This window comes from Hetaerina americana, unplaced genomic scaffold (genome assembly GCF_022747635.1).
Source record: "Hetaerina americana unplaced genomic scaffold, ioHetAmer1.1.p SCAF_7, whole genome shotgun sequence".
Taxonomy (NCBI): domain Eukaryota; kingdom Metazoa; phylum Arthropoda; class Insecta; order Odonata; family Calopterygidae; genus Hetaerina; species Hetaerina americana.
Window position 1 is genome coordinate 10,933 of NW_027287316.1, and position 21,015 is coordinate 31,947.

At 38.4% G+C, this 21,015-nt stretch overlaps 2 protein-coding genes across 2 annotated transcripts in view; both read left to right on the forward strand.

The window, feature by feature from the left end:
• Positions 1–2,388: 2,388 nt before the first annotated feature.
• Positions 2,389–3,218, forward strand: LOC139696451 (apoptosis inducing factor BLCAP-like). Its single transcript, XM_071595222.1, has one exon. It carries the CDS (start codon positions 2,492–2,494, stop codon positions 2,732–2,734), a length of 243 nt encoding a protein of 80 aa, XP_071451323.1. The 5' UTR covers positions 2,389–2,491; the 3' UTR covers positions 2,735–3,218.
• Positions 3,219–4,070: 852 nt separating this feature from the next.
• The window catches only part of LOC139696498 (pre-mRNA-splicing factor ATP-dependent RNA helicase PRP16-like), an 81,273-nt gene continuing 64,328 nt past the window's right edge, over positions 4,071–21,015 (forward strand). Inside the window, exons 1-5 of the mRNA XM_071595286.1 lie at positions 4,071–4,286; positions 4,373–4,496; positions 5,347–5,570; positions 13,342–13,564; positions 17,172–17,315. Of these exons, the coding sequence (XP_071451387.1) occupies positions 4,136–4,286; positions 4,373–4,496; positions 5,347–5,570; positions 13,342–13,564; positions 17,172–17,315 (866 nt within the window). The 5' untranslated portion in view covers positions 4,071–4,135. The remainder of the gene's footprint in view (positions 4,287–4,372; positions 4,497–5,346; positions 5,571–13,341; positions 13,565–17,171; positions 17,316–21,015) is intronic.

Consider the following 21,015-nt stretch of genomic DNA (forward strand, 5'->3'; position numbering starts at 1 on the left):
GGAGGTATTTGCCTGTTTCGTGGATTTCGAAATAGCGTTTGATAGAGTGAATTGGGAATAACTAATGAGTATCCTGCAGAAAATAGGAATAGATTGGAGGGAAAGGAGGCTAATCCGCAACCTGTACATGTCTCAGACTGCTCAGGTACGAGTGGGGAACGGGGAGTCCGGTTGGGCAGTGTTAGGAAGAGATGTAAGGCAGGGTTGCCCATTATCACCGTTGCTGTTCAACCTGTATGCAAAGGAAATGATTAAAGAGGCATGGGAAGAACTGGAGGTAGGAATGAAAGTGGGCGGGGAATTCGTAAAATCAGTTAGGTTTGCTGATGACCAAGCTTTAGTTTGTCAGTCAGCCAAGGGGTTGCAAGCATTGCTGAGTGCATTGGAAATTCAGTGGGACAGGTATGGGATGAAAATCAATATTAATAAAACAAAGGTTATGCGATTTTCTAGAAAGAAAAAGGCTAAGCTAAACATTAAAATAGGAGGGCAAAAACTAGAGCAGGTAGAGCAGTTTACGTATCTCGGAAGTGTTTTGGACCAACACGGTCAAAGTTGTAGGGGCGTAAGGAGAAGAATCGCACTAGGCAAAGAGGCTTTCACAAGGAGGGAGTTGATGACCGGGACTTTGAGTAAGGATGTTAAGAAAAGACTCGTAAAAACTTTGATATGGAGTGTAGCTATGTACGGCGCGGAAACATGGTCATTGAAGCAGGAGGATAGACGTAGACTGGAGGCTTTTGAAATGTGGGAGTGGAGAAGAATGGAGAAGGTGAAACGTACAGAGAAGAAAACAAACGAGGAAGTACTTGGTATGGTGGGCGAAGAGAGGGGTTTGTTGGGAGCAAACCAACAGAGGCAGGAAAAGTGGATGAAGGGGGTATTGACCGGCAGCGGGATGTTGAAGACTGTAATTGAGGGGAGAATGTTAGGTAAATGAGGAAAGGGAAGGAACAGGATAGGGATGTTGGACGGGATGAAGGGAGGAAAGAAGTATTCGGAGCTGAAGAGGGACCTGATATAGAGAAGGATGTTGTGTTTTGCTAGGGGCCACAAATTATTAGTATTTACCTCCATCCAAAAACCTACCTTAACTGGTAGATTACCTAATAATAATATATATTATATATATATATATATATATATATATATATATATATATATATATATATATATATATACATATATAATGTAACAACATTGGTTGATTTCAAACCTCATGTATTCTTTGAGTGAATATTTTGAACTCGATTTCCCAAGAGTAATACCATAACACGTGTATCTCTTCACGACGGTAGTAAACATGTGTATTTTTTTTCTTTTGACGACACCTACATTTGGAAGTGCTGTTCTTAGAAGAATAAAAATTATCATTACTACATCAGCCTCAGCGCTCACACAATAACTCCAGGTGTTGCTTTTTTCCAATATAATTTAAATTTTTTTTCAGAAGTAAATATTTACTGGGACATATATGAACTTATTGATGAAAATTAGTCACTTCACATCATTAATGACAGCAGTGCATTCCTCCTTGTGCAAATTAATTTATAGTTCCTACCTTTAGACTTCGAATGTGTTAATATACTTAATTCCATGTGTAAGTTCAAATAATTGCCGTAACGTTCTAATAATGATGCGACCCAGGCATATTTGCTTTGACAGATATATTGTGTTCTTGTTGGTTCATTTAAATTAAAGTTCGCATTTATTAAAATCCTTATATACGTTTCTTTAATGTACTTGATCAATTCCTGTATTGGTCATCAAATATATTGCATATTTGTAAAATAAATTTCCATGTTACTATGTGGAAAACTTGAGAAAAATGAATAATTCTTAAATAAAATAAGCAAAATTAGGAATACAGTTATTGCAATATAAACTAATTGCGCAAATAAATTGAACAAAATTATGCTGTCAGATGAAAATATACATTCACTGTGACGCTCAATATTTCAATGAATACATGAAGCATTTGGTGCCAGAGAAAGTCGTCTGCCACTTCCTCCTTCATTGTAGCCCAAAAATATAAAAATGACAATGAAAAGAGTTTTGATTTTAGTCCGTAAATTTCTTTCTACGTCTAAAATTTATTCAAACTCATTCTGTCGTTACAACACTACTCAAAAAGTGTTGTATTAGTCCTTCCAAACACCTCGGCGCATACTGTTTGTGCTTCAGTATTAATTTTTACTGTTTTTCCTCTCCTATTACCCTACGCTACACTACTCTAGCCAAATAAATATAAATTTTACCATAGCTAACGGTATATATACTACTAGGCGTTTAAAAGGTGTCAGCGAGCATAGACTGTCTATACAATTTCGATGAGTGTAATTTTTATGTTGGCCATACTGTACCAAATTACTTTATTCATTTTAGAATTACGTCATTCTCTTCAATAGGTATATTTGGAGTGAGCTGCGTTGTGGTTGAGGATTTGTTTCCTCTGCAACAATTTATCCGTGGCTTGGTGCAACAAGTCAGAATGTATTGTCTGCAGTGGTTAATTCCAGTGCTATTAATACCCAAACCAGTGAACCCCGCTTTGATGCAAACTCATGTTATGTTCATGTTGCTGTACCTCACTGGTTTTTTTCTAGAAAGAAAACCATGTACAATTTGCAGTCTCCTATTTTTGGCTTCTGTTTCATTAATTTGTTACAGTGGAGTTGGAAATTGTATATTTTGGAGCAACAGTTGTGATTCTGTACAGTGTGAAAATGGTTGATAAATGAAAGAAACCCTGACAGTTAACTGATTCGTCTAGAAAGTGCATTAATCGCCCGTGTAGCGAAATCATTAATGATAATTTATTTTGAAGTGATTTGGATATTCCCGTTACATTACTTCACAATGTATTCCATGAAGCTGCTAACGATGGCAGTGTGGCGTTACATTTGAATTATTTGTTGTGATCCAAGTTGTTCTGAACACCAACATCCTGAAAGGGTATGAAATTATTGTATCACCAGAAAAGTGATAAATATGCCGTGAACTGTTTAAATTACTCTTAATTGGCTGATTTAAGTTATATTGACTGGTTGGTAATAAATTTTTGTTATTCGTAACTAGATGTTTCATTCTTTATCTTGGAAGTGGTATTTTAAAATGTTTTGATGAACTTACTTTTGCAAACTCATGTGCTATTGCTAGATTTTTTTCCTTTCGTTGTCTGTTGCCTAATAAAGATTTAAATGTTAGTTAATTTTTAACATTGTGGGGATATTACTGATTCAATTGAATAATTGCTTTCTAGTTAATCCTATTGCAAATAAAAGGTTATTTGGTGAATGTGACTCATGGAAGCAAGCCATCCAGTGCTTGGATTTAGATTTAATTTCTTTGGTGGTTTTAAGAGTATTTACGATGAATATTTTTAGCGCTTCGTTCCAGTCAAGTTCAAAGCAATGTTGTGGCCAAGAATGGCTTCTTTAATGTATATTTCAAACTCCGAAGGATGCCTTAAAAACATATATTAGAGAATTCAGAGGTAAGAATGATTAGCGTGTTCCAGGGTCGATGAAGTTTGGAAGCAACAGACTTTGTTTCTTTTTCAATATACGTTCGCCAAGACAAAGATTTTCAATAACATCTTTTAGTGGTGATTATTGAAGTTTTATTTTAACGCTTCGTATGCCACCATGTATGGTTATGTAGGCTAAAATGTGTGCTACATTATATTAATATAATTCTCAGTTGATTTTTATACTGAAGGAATTAAGGCCATTTGGAAATGCTTTGTAATTTTGATGGCGTTCTACATAGTAGTTCGCTGCTGTCCCATTTCAATTACATTTGTTTGGTCACTGAATAAATAATGCATATGTTCCGATATATTGACGAATTATTGAGTAAATATTTTTATGATATATAATAGCAAATTTATGTTTCTATAAATTCCAGTAACATCCTTATTGCTCACTCCATCATTAGGTGTTTATCACGGTTCAAAATAGCCCCCGTAGTGGCCAGCTGATCACGCATCTAGGCAACCGACGTCAGTTTAGTCAGAATGAGCACTTTCGCCCACTTGCGCTTCATTTGTTATTCTCGCATGTCTGGGAATTGAATGTAAATAATCAACAGCTCTAGGAGGCTAGAATTGTAGGAATATTCAATTGATTAAGAAATGGAAGAAGACGATACAGAAGTTTATAGATTAGAGGGAAGCATGAATGAAGTAGGTGGGCTAATAATCAAGAAAAAACAGAATGTGAGTGATCCTACATTTAAAACACCAATGCCTCGTCAGTCTTTGTTAGGATTGGATAAATTAGCAGGTATGTTGATTATTTGACTAATATTAGATTGATTATTTGACTTTTTCGTAATGTATTTGAGATGATTAATGCATTTTTTATATTAGCTTTGAGGAAAAAAGAGAAGGAGGGAGAAATGGAATTAGAAAAATCAAAACATGTGTATAGAATTGATGAATCATCCGCCGACGGCAGCGAAGAATTACAAAAGAAAAAGCGACACAATGACCGGTGAATATTGACCGAAAAATTGTTTTACTGTATAAATTATATTCAAGCACTTGCGTGCTCATATGACTTGAAGGCTCAATCTTTTAGAATCATCGCTATGCCTTTTGAAAGGAATTATGCTCAAATTTATTTCCTGAGTTACCCTTATGCCAAAAGTTAACCGATTTATATACACGTGGGGTAAATTATGCGCACTGCAAAGCCAAATTTCACCTTTTATCCCATCATTGCTATCCAAATTTCACAATTGTAAGAAAGTAGATAATTTGAATTTCATCTTTTCTGACTGATATCCAACCTTATCCTGGTTGATCCTCTGATCTTTATCTCAATGTAATGGCTATTGGTAGATAAATGAAGGTAGTGGTTTGGACTGAATTTTGGATAACTTGAATCTTGTAAGGAACCACAATGACGCACCCCACCCATTTGTCAGGACATGCTCATGGGACCAAAGCCTTGGGATTAAAGTTATTTGATAAACTTCACCATGGTGTCAGATATAAAGCAAACTTTACTGATTACAAGAAAAAGCTTTCAAACCTATTCAAAAATAATGTTCTATTTTGTAAACGAAATTCTGGAAGTACAGCTCCACAGTAATTTCTACCTAACCGAATGTTAAGCGTATTTCCATGTTTACATTACCTCCATGTGTGTGTGCTTTTATAAGTAAATATTGTAATTTCATAATTTTGATTTGTATGATCGATGTGTCTCATTTTTGTGTTTTTATGTATGAATGTGCACCATATTTACGGACTGGGAAATGTATTGATAATTGTTATTGTTAAATCTTGTAGTAATGCCTGTAAATATAATGCCATTTTCTCGTTTAATCCTATGGGAGACATTACCGAGAGTCACATATTGAGACACCGACCCACACTGGTGGTATATCAGATGAAGCCAGACAAAGGTTGGTGGAACACATGAAGAGAAACAGGGAGAGGGGGATTATGGCATCGTCTTCGAAAAAGGATGGAAGGAAGAGGGATAAAAATGGAAGAGATGACCGCAGTGAAAGATATCACAGCAGGTCTCATCGTCGAGTTGGATATTCAGATGATAGAGGTAAACTTTTCCCCTTTATATGTTGATTTTATTGTATCATGGCTAACCTTAAATTTGGGAGTAATGTGATGTATTTTGTATATCATGATCAAAGGCCAAATTACAACTGAGGTATTGAAAAAACTTGGGTGATCACCAAGCTTTATTTTGGCATGACCAGTTTCATCATGAGTGTATACGTGATGTCTTTAGATGAAAGTTAGAAAATTCAAGTTTGGTGACTTATAAAGTTTTCTAATTCCTCAAGATGCCCTTCTACAAAGATGAACCTGATGGCATTATATTGCACATCACTCCTGCTGTCATTCCAAATGCTTACCCATAACTGTGAACAGTTTCTGCAAAAGTTGTAGATTGCTGCTACTAGCTAGAATTGATAGCATGTCCGTAGTTCAAAAATACTCGTCAATAATCACCATTAATTGACATATGAAATTTAGTTATTAGTAGGTATCTCAGAGTAACTGTGAATCTTCTCTTTGAGTTGGCATTCATTAATTGGGTGTTAATGTAAATCTACACCCATCCCTTTTCTCAAATTTCCTTTTTGTTTCCATGTAAAATGCTGTTTGTGCCTCCTTCCTCACTTGTGCCAGTCCTATGTTCTGTTGAGTATTGCCTTGAATGCATTCCATATGAGATTATCATGCCTCAATGTGGTATGCTCTTCTTTTCACTCTGGTCTTCTATCATTACAGTAATAATGACTATTTTATTGGTTACTACGTATCCATACAATTGAAGTCATCCAGGAGAAAAATACAAACATGAAGGTATATTGCTCATCAGGAGACGAATCCAGTATCAGTATGAGAAAAATATCAACTAAGTACAATATGCTAGATATTTGTGTGAATAGTCAACTTGAATTTGGCAAAATTATAAAGTCTTGCAGACACTGGAAAGTGAATAAATACTTAGATACCTATATTAGTCATGGAATGTTGGGATTCTGTCAGTCTACATTGATTAACAGATTATTATTAAATGGTTGTTAACCTCTTAAGGTAGGTTTTGGATTGACACAAACTTCAAACCCTTATATTTCGTAGCCTCACTTAACAAAACACAGTCTTACTCCCGGTCAGCATAAACCCACCTTCATCTCCATGTACATTCTACCTCCCTTTTTTTGGACATCCTTTTTTCTCCCTACCTCACCTGCGAAATGCTCTTTCTTCCCCTTGTCACAGTTCTTAGCATTCCATCCCAAATTAGAATGCTCTGTGTCTGCTGCTTTCCTGCCTTCTTTGGAATTCTCCTAGCAACAGCCTCTCCTCTTTTATCAATGTGCACGACACTCCTTTGCTTTTTCCCCTCCCGTGCACTGTCTCCATCCTTCTCTGCTCACGCATTTCAAAAACCTCTAAGCTATGCCTATCTTGCTTCAGTGATCAGAGATAATGTTTATTTGCCAAGCAAGCCATTCTCTGCATCTAAGTTTTGTTGATCATTTCTAAACACTCTAATTCAGCATCAATTTTCTCCATTCCCTCCTGCTTGTGAAAGCTTCTTTGCCTCCTGCAATTACTTTTCTGATGCCCCGACTACTTTGACCCTTTTGGTCCAAAACACTTCCAAGATAGGTGAACTGGTGTACCTGCTCTATTTTATGCCCTCCTAGTTCAACATTTAACTTATCCTTTCTGCTTCTCAAAGAGCTTTGTTTTGTTGACATGTGCATTGATCTTCATCCCATACCTTTGGTACTGGCTTTGTAATGTGCTCAGCGGTTATTGTAACCCCTTGACTGCTTGGCCATCCACAATTCTAATTAATTTAATGAATTCCCCAACTATTTCACTCCTGCCTCCAGCCCTCCCCATGCCTCCTTTACTTTAACCTCCAAAACAGCATTGAAAAGATCAGGTGATGGTGGGCATGCCCATTGCACTCTCCTACCTAGCACTGTCCAACTAGACTCGCCATCCACCATGCATACCTGCTGTAGGCAGGGTAATAGATAGACAATATTTGCTTTGAGTTGTAGTCATGCAATTCATTACTTGTAGGGAATAATTGGAGATTATCTTTCACATAAAAAGTGTTCAATAAAGATACATTTATATTGTATCATTAAAAATGTTTGCTCTATTAAGCTGACGTGATGAGGGCTTTAATATCCTGAGAGCCTTTTTTGTGTAGTATAAAAATCTATATCATATCAAGGGGCTTGAAACCTGGATTTCCTGGCCATAATCAGGGTGGTTATTGAAGAGAGCACAGCACACAGATATCAGATGCTTAAAAGGTATTAACATTCTTAGCTCTCTTATAATGAAGAGAATTTTTCATAATATCCCCCCTCCTCCTTCTTTCTTTCAAGCACATGTTCATTTTCACCTCTATGCAAGTTATTAATAATATTCACTGATGACTCCAATTTAAAAGGCATCCATTCTTTGTCTTTCTTCCATCCTTCTCTCTCATTTTTGTTTCACATCCTTTTGAAGTTGTGCTCCGTGCAACTTTAAATTGTAATTTCTCCCTTAATTCCATGGCAATATTTGTATTGATATTCAATGTTTGTATTTTTTGCATCTAGAATAATTGGTTATTGTTGACCCCAAGTATTTGATATATTTTATCATCTGTGTTTTTTCTCTTGTATCTTTACTGTTACTGCCTTGCTTTGATTTTTCGTTGTTTATTCACGTCTTGCATTCCCCTCCATTCATAGCTTCCAATATACTCTCTAATTTGTATATCCATACTAAAAAGAAAGACTTGTACTTTTCCACAGATTTTATTATACGGTACATTTTATTGTTTCATTATTTGATTTGATTGATTTTATTATTTGTACCGTATAATAAAATCTGTGGAAAAGTACGAGTCTTTCTTTTTAGTATGGATATTAAATACTTCCACGAAGTGAAGCCTGAAACAATAGAATATATTCTCTAATTTGTCTACACTTTCTGCTGTGAATGCTCTTTGCATGCTTACACACACCTCCTTTGGCATTTCTTAGAGTTGCACCTTGGGTATACAGGTTGAGAAGGGTAGGCAATGAGCACATTGTGCTACTCATCTTTGGTCCTCGACTTCTTCTCCCCTGCCCTCAGAGCATGTGAATACATTTCATTTATATGCAGGTTTCAAGTAAACCTATTTCTAAATGTTATTTCCACTGTGTTGAATTGTTTAAATGTATAAGAACTTAAATAATAAATATAAAGTTTTAACTGTGGAAAATTGCAATGAAGTTCTTATTATGTCTTGATTCCACAACATCACGCCTGACTCTTCACTTTTCGTGTTTAAATGAATGTTTCCTATTTCAATATCAATAAAAGTTTTATATGAATTCAGGTTGTAAGAAAAAGTCTTGTGTGGAGCTCTGTGGAAATCTTTTCAATTGGAAAAGGTTGAAGTATCTACACCAAAATCTTCGCATATGACTTGGTGGTGATCTATCGTCCGTGGTCATGTGCGGTACTGAACTTCAATTATCAATGAATCTCATCTCAATCAACACTCATAGTGTCGGAAGTGCTTTGCGAGTTCCTGTCGTCTTTTGGAAAGCAAATTGATCTTCATTTAGTTTGGCATTTATCATAACGTCAATTTGGGTGTTGCATACCAGTAATGAGTTTGATGTATGACAGATTAGGCTATTTTTTGCCGTAGTTTTCTATTCCAGTGATGAGGAAACCATACCGCCCAGTCAACGGGATGCTGAGCTTGGTGGCGTCAGATGACCTAGTCAAAGGAAGACCCGACTGCCGTATGTGCCCGCCAAGCCTCCCGCGGTGGGCAAGGCGATGGATAATTGGTTGTTGCACGTGGGCGAGGAGTTTGTGGTCTCTTGGTTCTCATCCCTGAAGGAACAAGTCTCAATCAATCAAAAGAAAGAACGCTGATTGGGTTTTGGTCAAAATATTTGAGTGCAAAGAACCATTGTTTTACAATATTTCCGGGAATGCCACTGTGGGGTTATTCTAATTGAAATTCATTGAATCAACTAAGTTCATTCTGTAATAATTATTTACTATGCTTGACTGTTGATTGGAGAACCTGGATTTAATTCTGGGTCATGGCCGGGAGTGAATATCCTTGGCTTCTCTCAAGCAGTGGCTATTTGGAAAATAGATAATCCTGGGACTCAGGGAAAGTAAACTGAACCCGTTCTCTGATTGTGTGAATTCTACATCTATGGTGCTCTTCTATTGCTCAGCAAAGCAACTTTTGGGTTGAATATTTGGGAGAATTCAGAAATAAACAATATTTTTGCATGTCACAGAATGAGGTCATGTGTGTAAATTTCTTGGTGGACCTCTTTTGATTTATCCATGCTAAATCTCTAATTTACATATTTACCATTAGCAATCCTATCACTTGGTATACCCTCCTGCAGGTCATTTGTGACGTGCAGCTATTGAAAGTGCGGCACACATCTTCATCATTCCAAGCACTTAATATTTCCTTTTCATTGATTGGGAGTTGGCAGTCAAAGTCACCGCTTGTATTTGATATCTAATCTACAAGGGTGAAGGATTTGTTCCTTCAGGGATGAGATCGCACGTTCATTGCCCACGTGCAACGACCCATTAGCCATTGCCTTGCCCATTGAGAAGGGCTTGACGTTGCATCTTGGAATGAAATTTATCAAAAACTGGCTGGCTGACAGGTGGCCTTTGAAGAGACCGTAATATGAACCTGATGTCTATGGAAATGAAAAATAATAACTTTGTGATTCCACAGAATTTTTATTGTGATACGACCCGGGTTTCGACGCTCAACGTCATCTTCAGGTAACAACTCTACAAACATCCATCTATATATACAACATTTGGGTGGGGGGCGGGGAGGTGAGAAGGTGGGGGAGGGAAGTGGGGAATGATGGTTGGAGGGAAGGTTAGGAAGCGGGAGGAGACCCCCTATGGGGAGCACTCCTCTTAATGGCGGAGGAATGTGGGTGGGTTTTAAACGGTTCATAACAAAATGCAACGCCTTTTACATATCTTTGAGGTCAAGGGAGAGTGTTGGGGGGGAAATGAAGGGGTTTTTTACCCTCATTAGCCCAGGTATCGAGCAGACGTAGGTTTAAGAGAGGCGAGTGGGAGGTGTACAAAAGGTCGTTAACAATGTTCTCTTTTGAGCGTACGCTTTTTAAAATTTTGAGCTGCTCCAAAGCATCCAGTCTAGGTCTCTTCCCTTCCACATGCAAAATTTCAAACTTGAAGTCACTACTATGGTCATTTTCCAATAAATGTTTTGCAAAAAGTGACGTTGACTTTTTGTTCTTCATGCAGGCTTGGTGCTCCTTCATCCGTTCTTGAAATTTTCGGCCTGTTTGTCCAACATACACTGCGTCACACTCACAGCTTAACTTATACACTCCACTTTTTTCACTTTTGGGAATTTTGTCTTTCGTGTGAGAGAGTAGGTTCCTGAGGTTTGATTTATTGTAGTGGGCTATTTTAAATTTATCTTTCGGTAATTTTTTGCAAATTCTCCTAGTAATGCGATCTAGATATAGGATTATACGCCATTTGGCAGTAGAATCTTGTCGCGGTTGGGATTTGTAAATGGCTCTGACTGCCAGTTGATTAAGTTTATTAAAATACAAATTATCAATGAGCTTCTCCTTATAACCATTGTTTCTAGCTATTGTTTTCATTGTAGCTAATTCTTTTGAGACATGGGAACGTGCACTAACCTGTGAATCATGGAGTGAAAGGCGGCTAACTTTTGAGAAAAACAGTGCCTTGAGTCAAAGTGAATCACTTGGTCCGAATAAGAATCTTTCCGAAAGATGGAGAACTCTAGGTGGTTGTTCATTTTTGAAACATTTAAATCAAGGAAATTGAGGGAGTTGTTATCTTCTATTTCGCACGTAAATACCAAATTGTGATTTAATGAATTTGGAAAAGAATGGAAAATTTCAAGTTGCCTTTTGGAACCTACCCACACGCAAAAGATATCGTCCACGTATCGGTGCCAACACAATACATTTTTAATCAGATAATTACCAGAGGAGAACAGATTCTTTCCAAAATGGTCCATATAAGTATCTGCCAGTAGGGGGGACAAAGGCGAACCCATGGCTAGGCCATTGGGTTGTTCAAAATATTGACCGTTGAACTTAAAATAATTTTGCGAAATACCTGTCTTCAAGAGTCCACATAGCTCAAAGATGATGGGAGCAGGTACAGATTTCTGAAAAAGGAGAGTTTGCAAAAAACTACCAAAAGATAAATTTAAAATAGCCCACTACAATAAATCAAACCTCAGGAACCTACTCTCTCACACGAAAGACAAAATTCCCAAAAGTGAAAAAAGTGGAGTGTATAAGTTAAGCTGTGAGTGTGACGCAGTGTATGTTGGACAAACAGGCCGAAAATTTCAAGAACGGATGAAGGAGCACCAAGCCTGCATGAAGAACAAAAAGTCAACGTCACTTTTTGCAAAACATTTATTGGAAAATGACCATAGTAGTGACTTCAAGTTTGAAATTTTGCATGTGGAAGGGAAGAGACCTAGACTGGATGCTTTGGAGCAGCTCAAAATTTTAAAAAGCGTACGCTCAAAAGAGAACATTGTTAACGACCTTTTGTACACCTCCCACTCGCCTCTCTTAAACCTACGTCTGCTCGATACCTGGGCTAATGAGGGTAAAAAACCCCTTCATTTCCCCCCCAACACTCTCCCTTGACCTCAAAGATATGTAAAAGGCGTTGCATTTTGTTATGAACCGTTTAAAACCCACCCACATTCCTCCGCCATTAAGAGGAGTGCTCCCCATAGGGGGTCTCCTCCCGCTTCCTAACCTTCCCTCCAACCATCATTCCCCACTTCCCTCCCCCACCTTCTCACCTCCCCGCCCCCCACCCAAATGTTGTATATATAGATGGATGTTTGTAGAGTTGTTACCTGAAGATGACGTTGAGCGTCGAAACCCGGGTCGTATCACAATAAAAATTCTGTGGAATCACAAAGTTATCATTTTTCATTTCCAAGATGAATCGATCCCATAAAGTCACGCCGGAAACCATTAACTGATGTCTATGGTTTCTGTGCCTCAAGTTGTCAGTGTGTAAATTAATTAAGTTTTTGTATATTTTGGAAACAACTTGATTGTAGTTTTCTCTCAAGGTAAAATAAATTCATCATTCATTTGATCAATGGCAGTAGGGATCCCAAAAGGGATGTGGGGCCCATCAGCCAGTTCCTCCTTGCTGATCAACACTGCCCCTCGAGTAATTTCCCCAGAGCATTCTTGTTATGATCTTTTAACTGGGGATGGAAAGGGAGATTTGCATCGTAAGTAAGAAAATGTGAGAGAAGAGATGAACGCCAAACAAGGGACTCATCCGGTGGGTCCCCATCAAGTCAAACAAGAATTCATTGGAGATGTGTCTGGAAGGGAAGAGCTAATAGTGAGGAGGATTGGAATGCATTTGTATGAAAAGAAAGAAATGGGAGGATGTAGAAACTGGCGTATAATTTAGGGATAATTTGTAATTGTGGAGGGAAAGCAATCAGGATCTGTAGGGCAAGATTCCAGCAGGGTTTCATACTAACTAACACATGGTTCAAACATTAGCAGAGGAGGAGGTACACGTGGAAATGCAGGGAGAAACAGTAGTCAGCAGTCAGATTACTCACGGCTGGACATATATTTGGAAACAACTCCCACAGCATCTAGTGTTGGTCTTCAGATTTGGATTATAATTTTGGAGTAGTGAAATATAATTTCATAATAATGTTGTGCTCTTTTAATTGGCGATGGAAAGTAAGATGATGATGTTTTTTGCATCTGAAGCAAGAAAACGTGAGAGGAGAGATGAACACCGAGCTAGGGAGCGGGATGCATCTGGTGGGTCCTCATCAAGTCGGAGTGAACGAGGGCTAGACCGAAGACATGCCCCCAGTAGTCCCTCAAATGCTGGGTCCAGCCGCAGCCTCCGAGATTGGACGGATTCAACGCCTTGCTTCCGTGATGAACCTCTGACGCCATCCTATAAAATCAAGGATCCTACCTCCAAGTATGCATTACATCTAAGCTTCACCCATTCTATTTCTGGATGTGTACTCACTTTTAAACAAGGCCTAGCCTCACTTGAGCATGACTTCCCATTGGATAAGCAAGGGTAAGAAATTTTGCGTCTGGGCCAAGGTTGGATGCGTTGCCTCCAGACCTTAAACTGCAGTGCTCTTCTCCTGTCTGCATGTAGCAGGCAAGTGAAAGGTAAGTTTGTGCAATGGATCATGAAGCCTTAGTAACTGGCTCCCAAAAGTGCCTCATCCCAACTATCTACTCTGCTTTTCATTAAATTTTAAAATGCTATTATTGCCATTCTTTTTAGCTGTAGCATTATTTAAAATGCTGACAATTTAAATACGGGTTAAAGTATTAAAGATTTTATAAACTGACGGTGTATTATTTCGACCCTTTATGTAGAGTATTTAAATACTGTACTACTTAAAAACACCTAAGTATTAGCTGGTTAAAAATTATGTAAATTGTAACTGGGGTCATAGTAGTCCAATGGGTGGAGTGCTGGGCTGCTAGCAGTGGGACCCGGGAACTATTCCAGGTGATGCCTATGGGTAACCTCAGCTTCTTCTAAGCTGTGTGACTTTTCAGGAAACATCTTCCTGGAAAACCACATGTGGCCCACAGGAACTGGCAGTCATGAAGGAATTTACCTGTACCTTGTTAATGAGTGAATTTCATACACCACTGGGCTTGGTATTCTACATCAATACCCTGCGAGCCACCAAAAAGGTGTGTGGCAGGGGGTGCAGCACCAGAAGGAAAGGGTAAGGGATGAGGGGGTTAGGGTTTTTCAAATGGATGGGGAAAGGTGGGGGGAACCTGCAAAAAATATGTAAATATACTAGTATAACCATGCGAAGTCGCTACCATGTAGGTTAATGCTTATTATGTCGAGATGACTAGTGGGGGATTTCGATTACAAGCATTCTGGTCTCTTATTGTTCTTGGAAAGAATGACCATTTAAACCTGTCAGTCTTGCAGTCAATCTCTCTAATCTTATATTCGTGATCCCTCCGCCTGTAATACGTTGGGGTTCGTATTGTTCTTGATGTCATCGGAAAAGGACCCATCTTTAAATGTTTTTAATAAGTTTAATCTATAGTATATTGTAAACGCCGCTGTGTAAGGGAATCCCAGCCTAAATTTTCTAGCAAAGTAGTTACGCTACTGCGTTGGTCATAGCAATTTTTGACAAATCTAGCCCCCCTCCGCTGCACTCGATCCAATTCGGAAATCAAATTTATCTCTTGAGGATCCCGTATACCTGCAGCATACTCTAGGTGGGGCCTGACTAGAGCAAGAAAACATCGTTCCTTCACTTTTTCGTCACGTTTACCTAGCACTCTTTTTACAAATCCCAATTTTTTATTAGCACGACCGCATATTTCCCGTATGTGCTTTCCCCAGGACAGATCTTGAGTAATTGTTACGCCCAAGTATTTAAAGGAATCTACCCTCGCGATTTCTGATTGTTTCAATTTGTAACTAAATGGGAGGGAGTTACTCTTTTCCTAAAAAAGTATTACTACGCATTTTTTGACATTTAATTCCAATCGCCATGTATCGCACCAAGTCTGGATTGCATCTAGGTCGTTAGCTAACGTGACTCTGTCATCGCGACTTCGAATGTCCCCATAAATCACCGCATCATCAGCAAAAAGACGGAGCCTGCTAATAACCACGGTACTGGGGTCACGTATGTAAATAAGAAATAAGAGTGGGCCTATGACACTTCCTTGTGGTACACCCGACGTGACCTTGACAGTAATGAATGATACACCGACCAGGACGACTGTTTGAACATGGTTTTTTTTTAAATTGTGTAATCCAGCATATAATACACCTGCGTATTCCATAAGTTTCCAACTTCGCGAGTAACTTGCAATGAGGGACTTTATGAAAAGCTTTTTTAAAATCTAGGAATATCGCATCAACTGGAATATTGCTTTCACCGGAAGGCATTATATCATGAACAAAGAGTGTGAGTTGAGTTTTGCAGGATCTACCCTCACTTCCAGAATTCCGCTAACGCCTTCTGGAAGGCCTTCTTGGCAGTGGACCTAGATGCTTTGTAATTCTATATGGTTTCATTGATTTTATCAGGGGAGGAATCTTCAACCGAATTTTTCATTCTGGCATGGCATGCCCTTTGCCGTCTTAATGATTTCTGTACTTCAGAGTTGTACCAACGGGGTTCCTTATTCTCTCTTATAGATTTACCCGGTATGAATCTCGGTATTGCTGAACGTGTTATCGCAAGAAAATTATTCCAGGTATCCTCGACACTCCTGGTTTTGCTTAATTCGTCAAATCTAAGAAAGGAAGAGTTGAATTCACATTTTAAGCCATCATAGTCAGCTTTATTGAATAAATAAATTTTTCTCTAAGGTTTGTTAATTTTTTCTATGCTTAAGGAAAATTTAGCGTTTACAGCCCTGTGATCACTGATTTCATCAATAACTCCTACATTTAAGACCCTTTCGGGTATATTAGTAGGTAATAGATCAAGAATGTTCTTTCCCCTTTTTGGTGAAGTGACTAATTGATGTAGGGAATTTGAGGAATTTCGCATAAATCCTTGTCTTTACCTCCATTTATAAAACCGTACGAATCCCAATCTACTGTGGGAACATTAAAATTGCCACTGATAATTAGTCTATGCTCATTGTTGTGGGATGTAAAGCTTTTTATCTGCCTTTCTAGATCTAGTATTGAGTTAACGCCAGCATGAGGTGGTCTATAATACGCACAGACATATATTCTTTTCGCACTGGGTATTTTTACTGAGCAGCAGTTATTTTCTATACAGTTATCTGGAAATAACTCAGCTTTACTGACGCTAGAGTTTTAGACTGCGATAAACACTCCTCCGGCTTTATTTTGTCTGTCATTTGTATGAACTTTGAAGGACTTGGGAAATATTTCGCTGTCTGCGATATTATCTGTTTCCCAACTTTCAGTTCCTATTATGATATATGACTCTGTGCTATGAATGAGGTGGTGAAATTCCGGTATCTTATTTTTTAAACTTCGGCAGTTAACTACTACTATGGAAATTATTTCTTCGTCTAGAACCTTCTTTGTGTTCGTTGGGGTCTGCTTTCTGGTGATGCTATTTAGTCTTTTTGTTGTCTTAATACACGATCGGTCTATATTCTGATAAATAATTCTTTCTTTTGTTTCATTAGCACTGTACGTACTTTGAGAAATCTCTTTAGGCAACCTAGTATTGTTAGACCCACTAATTGACCTACACTTTATAATATCGTTATCAGGGAAATTTATATTTAAATTTACTCCACTACCTAAGCTATGCATTATTAGGTGAGCTCTACCTCTGCCCATCAATCCATCCCTTTGGTTGATGCTCCTTTTTAAATTGTAAATGGCAATATGTATTTATATAAAATATGCTATCACTCTGAAAACCAATGCAGCATACATTTCATTATCTATTACTCAATATTTTGAAAGTTTTTACTTGCAAAAATGTATCGAAGATTACCAAATTTATTTTATTTAGCTCCTTGGTGATCAGAAACGCAATAAATTGGATAGTATTTGACCTGAGAAATCTTTTTTTTCCACCAAGGACTAGCTGGGATGATGATGATCCAACACCATCCCGCAAATCAAGTTGGGACCTCCCAACACCAGGACCCACGAGAAATTCAACGGAAAGAGAACTGTGGTCTGAGCGGTCGCAGAGGTGTGAAAGAGGATATCACTCGGAGAGGTAAGTTTTAGCCCGTCATGGACTAAATTGTCAAAATTCCAAACTTGGGTCTTTCATTTATGTTTTTTATTAGGTAAGTAGGGTATATTGTTCCACTTTGATTAATCACTATGCTTGAAATTGCTTTGCATTATTTTATAAATTGAATTATAGTTATAATGGCATAGTTAAAGAGCATAAAATATACGAGTCCAGCTTGAAGTATTGGACCTATAGCCGGGATAAAATGTTGCGATCTGATGTGGTTGCGAGCCTGATCCCCCTCAAATCCCCCTCCTCTGCACCTCCACACACTTCAGCCCACTGATTTTTCTACCGCTTGAAATACTACCAAAAGGCTTCTTTTGGAATGACTTGCAGCTCTGCCCTCACATTTTAAATTATATATCCTCTCTCCACTCTCAAATCTTCACAAAGGTCCAGGGTTCCTTTTTTTTGCCCAGAAAGACGGAATGAGCTGGAGATTTGTGGTGATGAAACTGCCTGTGTTTCGACTTACAGAGGTCTGGTCTTTTGTGTCAAACTGCCTCATGGAGACTGCGAAGAAATCCTATGCATTATTGTTTGCTTTTCTGGCGTGTATTTTTGATGCCAATGGCACAGTTGCCAAAAAAGGCAGCCGGCATCACCTTGACTTTTCTCTATACCTTTTTTGGGTCTTGTGGATGTGGAATGCTTCCATTATGATGACACTGCTTTTGTTTCTGGGCAATTCTCATGCACTCCTGACTTCTCTTGAGTGTTCAGGAACTAAAAATTGGTGTTGGTAGCGTCCAACAAGCCTTTCGCTACGTCTAGATGGAGTTGTTTCTGCTCCTGGCTTTTGGCAGCTTAGGTGCCAATTTCACCACCGCTCAGCACATATCTGAGGCCTCCCGTGAAATTTCATGGGTAGAATCTTTGCTCATTCCAACCTCGTAGGTGATCTTATGTAGACAATCTGCCGCTGTCAACCTCTTAGACTAGAACTACATTGCGAGCGAGTTTTGTGGTCTCTCATTCTCTGGTTGTGCAGCTGTCTTTGCAATGGTTGAACCACTCATGTTTATGTCTCCAAGCAACCAGCTGAATATGAATTCTTTCCACTTGAGAGTCGCAAAGCTCTTGACATAACTTGAAAATCTCTGCTACATTAAACAAACTAAAAATCCAACTCACCTATTCTACCGGGGCTCACGCAATGACTAGAAAACAGTGACTGATTTGATGTGGAACATGTCACCATTAGGACAAGAAAATTTAAGGTTGCATTCTATATAGATGGGTTTCATATTGATTGTTTTCAAAATTATATTGTTAGTTCTAACTGCCAAAATATACCAAAATACTATATTCATATGTATGGCACTGCCATGGCTCCACTGCTCCCATAATTTTTGTTATAAAAAATAGGGAATGAAATTTTTGGCTAATCAACCAATTCAGGTTGTATATAATTTAGATTTTTCTTTGCATATGCGTCTAATAAGTAAGCAAATCTGGAGAACTGTTATATTAGTAGTAATGGATTTAGGGGAGGCGACCAACGGCTGAGATCATTTGCTCCAATATGGACGGATGTGAAAGGTGGAGAGAAACCCCGCTTCTGCATCAGTCTTCTCTTAACGAGAGGCGCCAAGGGGTCCGTATTTTAACATCCCATTTGAGGGACATCGTACTCACTCAGAGTGCTCTCCACAAAGTACCTCGAGTAGGGACCGGGATGCCACTGTAAAATATATCTGCCACCTCTGGGATTCGAACCCGGAACTCTGGGTAGGATGCCAGCACGTTAGCCACCACGCCATCCCGATCCCCAAACTGTAATAAAACTGTTGTGATTTCATCTGTATTTCTGTCAAAATTCTATGCCTACTTGTTACCACCCTTGACTCGGGGATAAAACTAAAGCCCAACCCCTGGTATAATTAAAGCCAAATTTATCCTTTTGATTTTTGAGATTTTTTGTTCTTATACTTAGCATCCAGATGTAGCAGTTTACATTATTCCACAGATATGTGGCCCCTTTTGAAATGGTTGAACTCTTCCATTATTTGGGTTCTTCTTCCATTCCCATTATTGTTGGCGTGAAGTTAGAATTGCCGTTTCCTTGACTGCCCTAATATACCTTCTAGATTTGCATGCATCCTCTGTTCCATTGCCTGTTAGTTTAGGCTCACTTCATATGTTGTTAAATAATTCATGAGGAAAAATGGAAAAACAAATTATTTGAGTGGATTTTTTTTATCTTTCAGCATAATTTCCTTGTATCTGCCAAGAAACTGCGGGAGATGCCTTTTTCCAGCATTTCTCTAACTTTTTTAAGCCATCCTAAGAGTAGTATTCTAGAAGGTCCTCATAAAAGGCATTTGTTGGTGATTACAACCTCATTCAGTGTTAATTGTTTTCCTCAGAGTCATTTTTTCAGGTTTGAAAATAGAAAAAGGTCACTGGGGACCCTACTTAGTGAATGTGGTGGATATTGTAATGATTAAAACTTTGATTCCATAATATGCACCATCAAAACTGTGCAGGTGTGCACCCATGCATCGTCTTTATGGTAAAGAATTTTTGTATTTGCTAAATGAAGACTTTTTTCTTGTTTTCTTCTATCAACCAGTTTAATAACTTGACTCATAATACTCTTCATTTATTTTTTGTCCTTTTTACAAGAAATCATAGTGTATAATTCCACGTGCATCCTAAAAAACCATGGTCATGACCTTGTTGGCCGATTTCACTGCCTTCACCTTCTTCGAAGCCAGATCGCCTTTAGAAACCCATTGTTTCAAGTGATCCTTTGTCCCTGGAGTGCAGTGGTGTATCCATGTTTCATCCACAGTTGATGTTTAAACTCATCAGGATTTCCACAGAAGAGTAGCAAACCGAATCGGCTGTTCAATTGTGTTTATTCTCCATTGAGAGCAATTGCAGGATCCATCTCGTCAAGATTTTCATGCCCAATATTTGTTCAAAAACACGATACCTTGTGATATGCCTGTGGCCTCAACTATTTTGCAAACCGTGCATCGTGGATAACTAAAAACCATATTGTGTATTATTCAAAACATTTCAGAGGGAGTCACTTCCACAGGATGTCCCAAACAGGGTTCATCATTTGTGGATCTACGTTTAAACTCATTTACTTAATTTTAAACATTCGCTAACTCAGGAGCAGATGTTCCATGAACTTCATCCAACTCTGCTGTGATCTTTCAGAGTTAAACCTTTTAAAATGAATTGTCTCAATGAACCATGAAAATGAAGCCGTGTGATGGAGGCAGCTGAAGCTTAGACGGTATTTTAGTGTGAGATGAGGCTTACTTAAAGCAAAACATTTCCATTACTACAAGTGCTATCTCTTTGTTTTGGTAAGACATTAATGAAGGATCTACATATAATAGCGTGGCTTTAGATTATTACAGTAATGTTGCTCTCTCTAACCAATGGAATCCATCCAGCTTCATCCTTCAATCAGGGAGTCCAGCAATGTAAAAAACTCAGATAATTTTTTCAGGCTGGAGAAATCAGGGCATTGAAGTATTTTTGGGTAAAAGTCTTGAAGGATGAAACTTGGGCTTATTTGTTTGGGTTGGGTGGCATTCCTGCATGTTTTAGGACTCCACTGGCCGTACTCTGGCTGATTGAATGAGGCTGCAGCATTGCGCATATCCCCCTTTCCCTTCCCCTCCTGGACAGCACTGCAGGCCATGCATCGTGC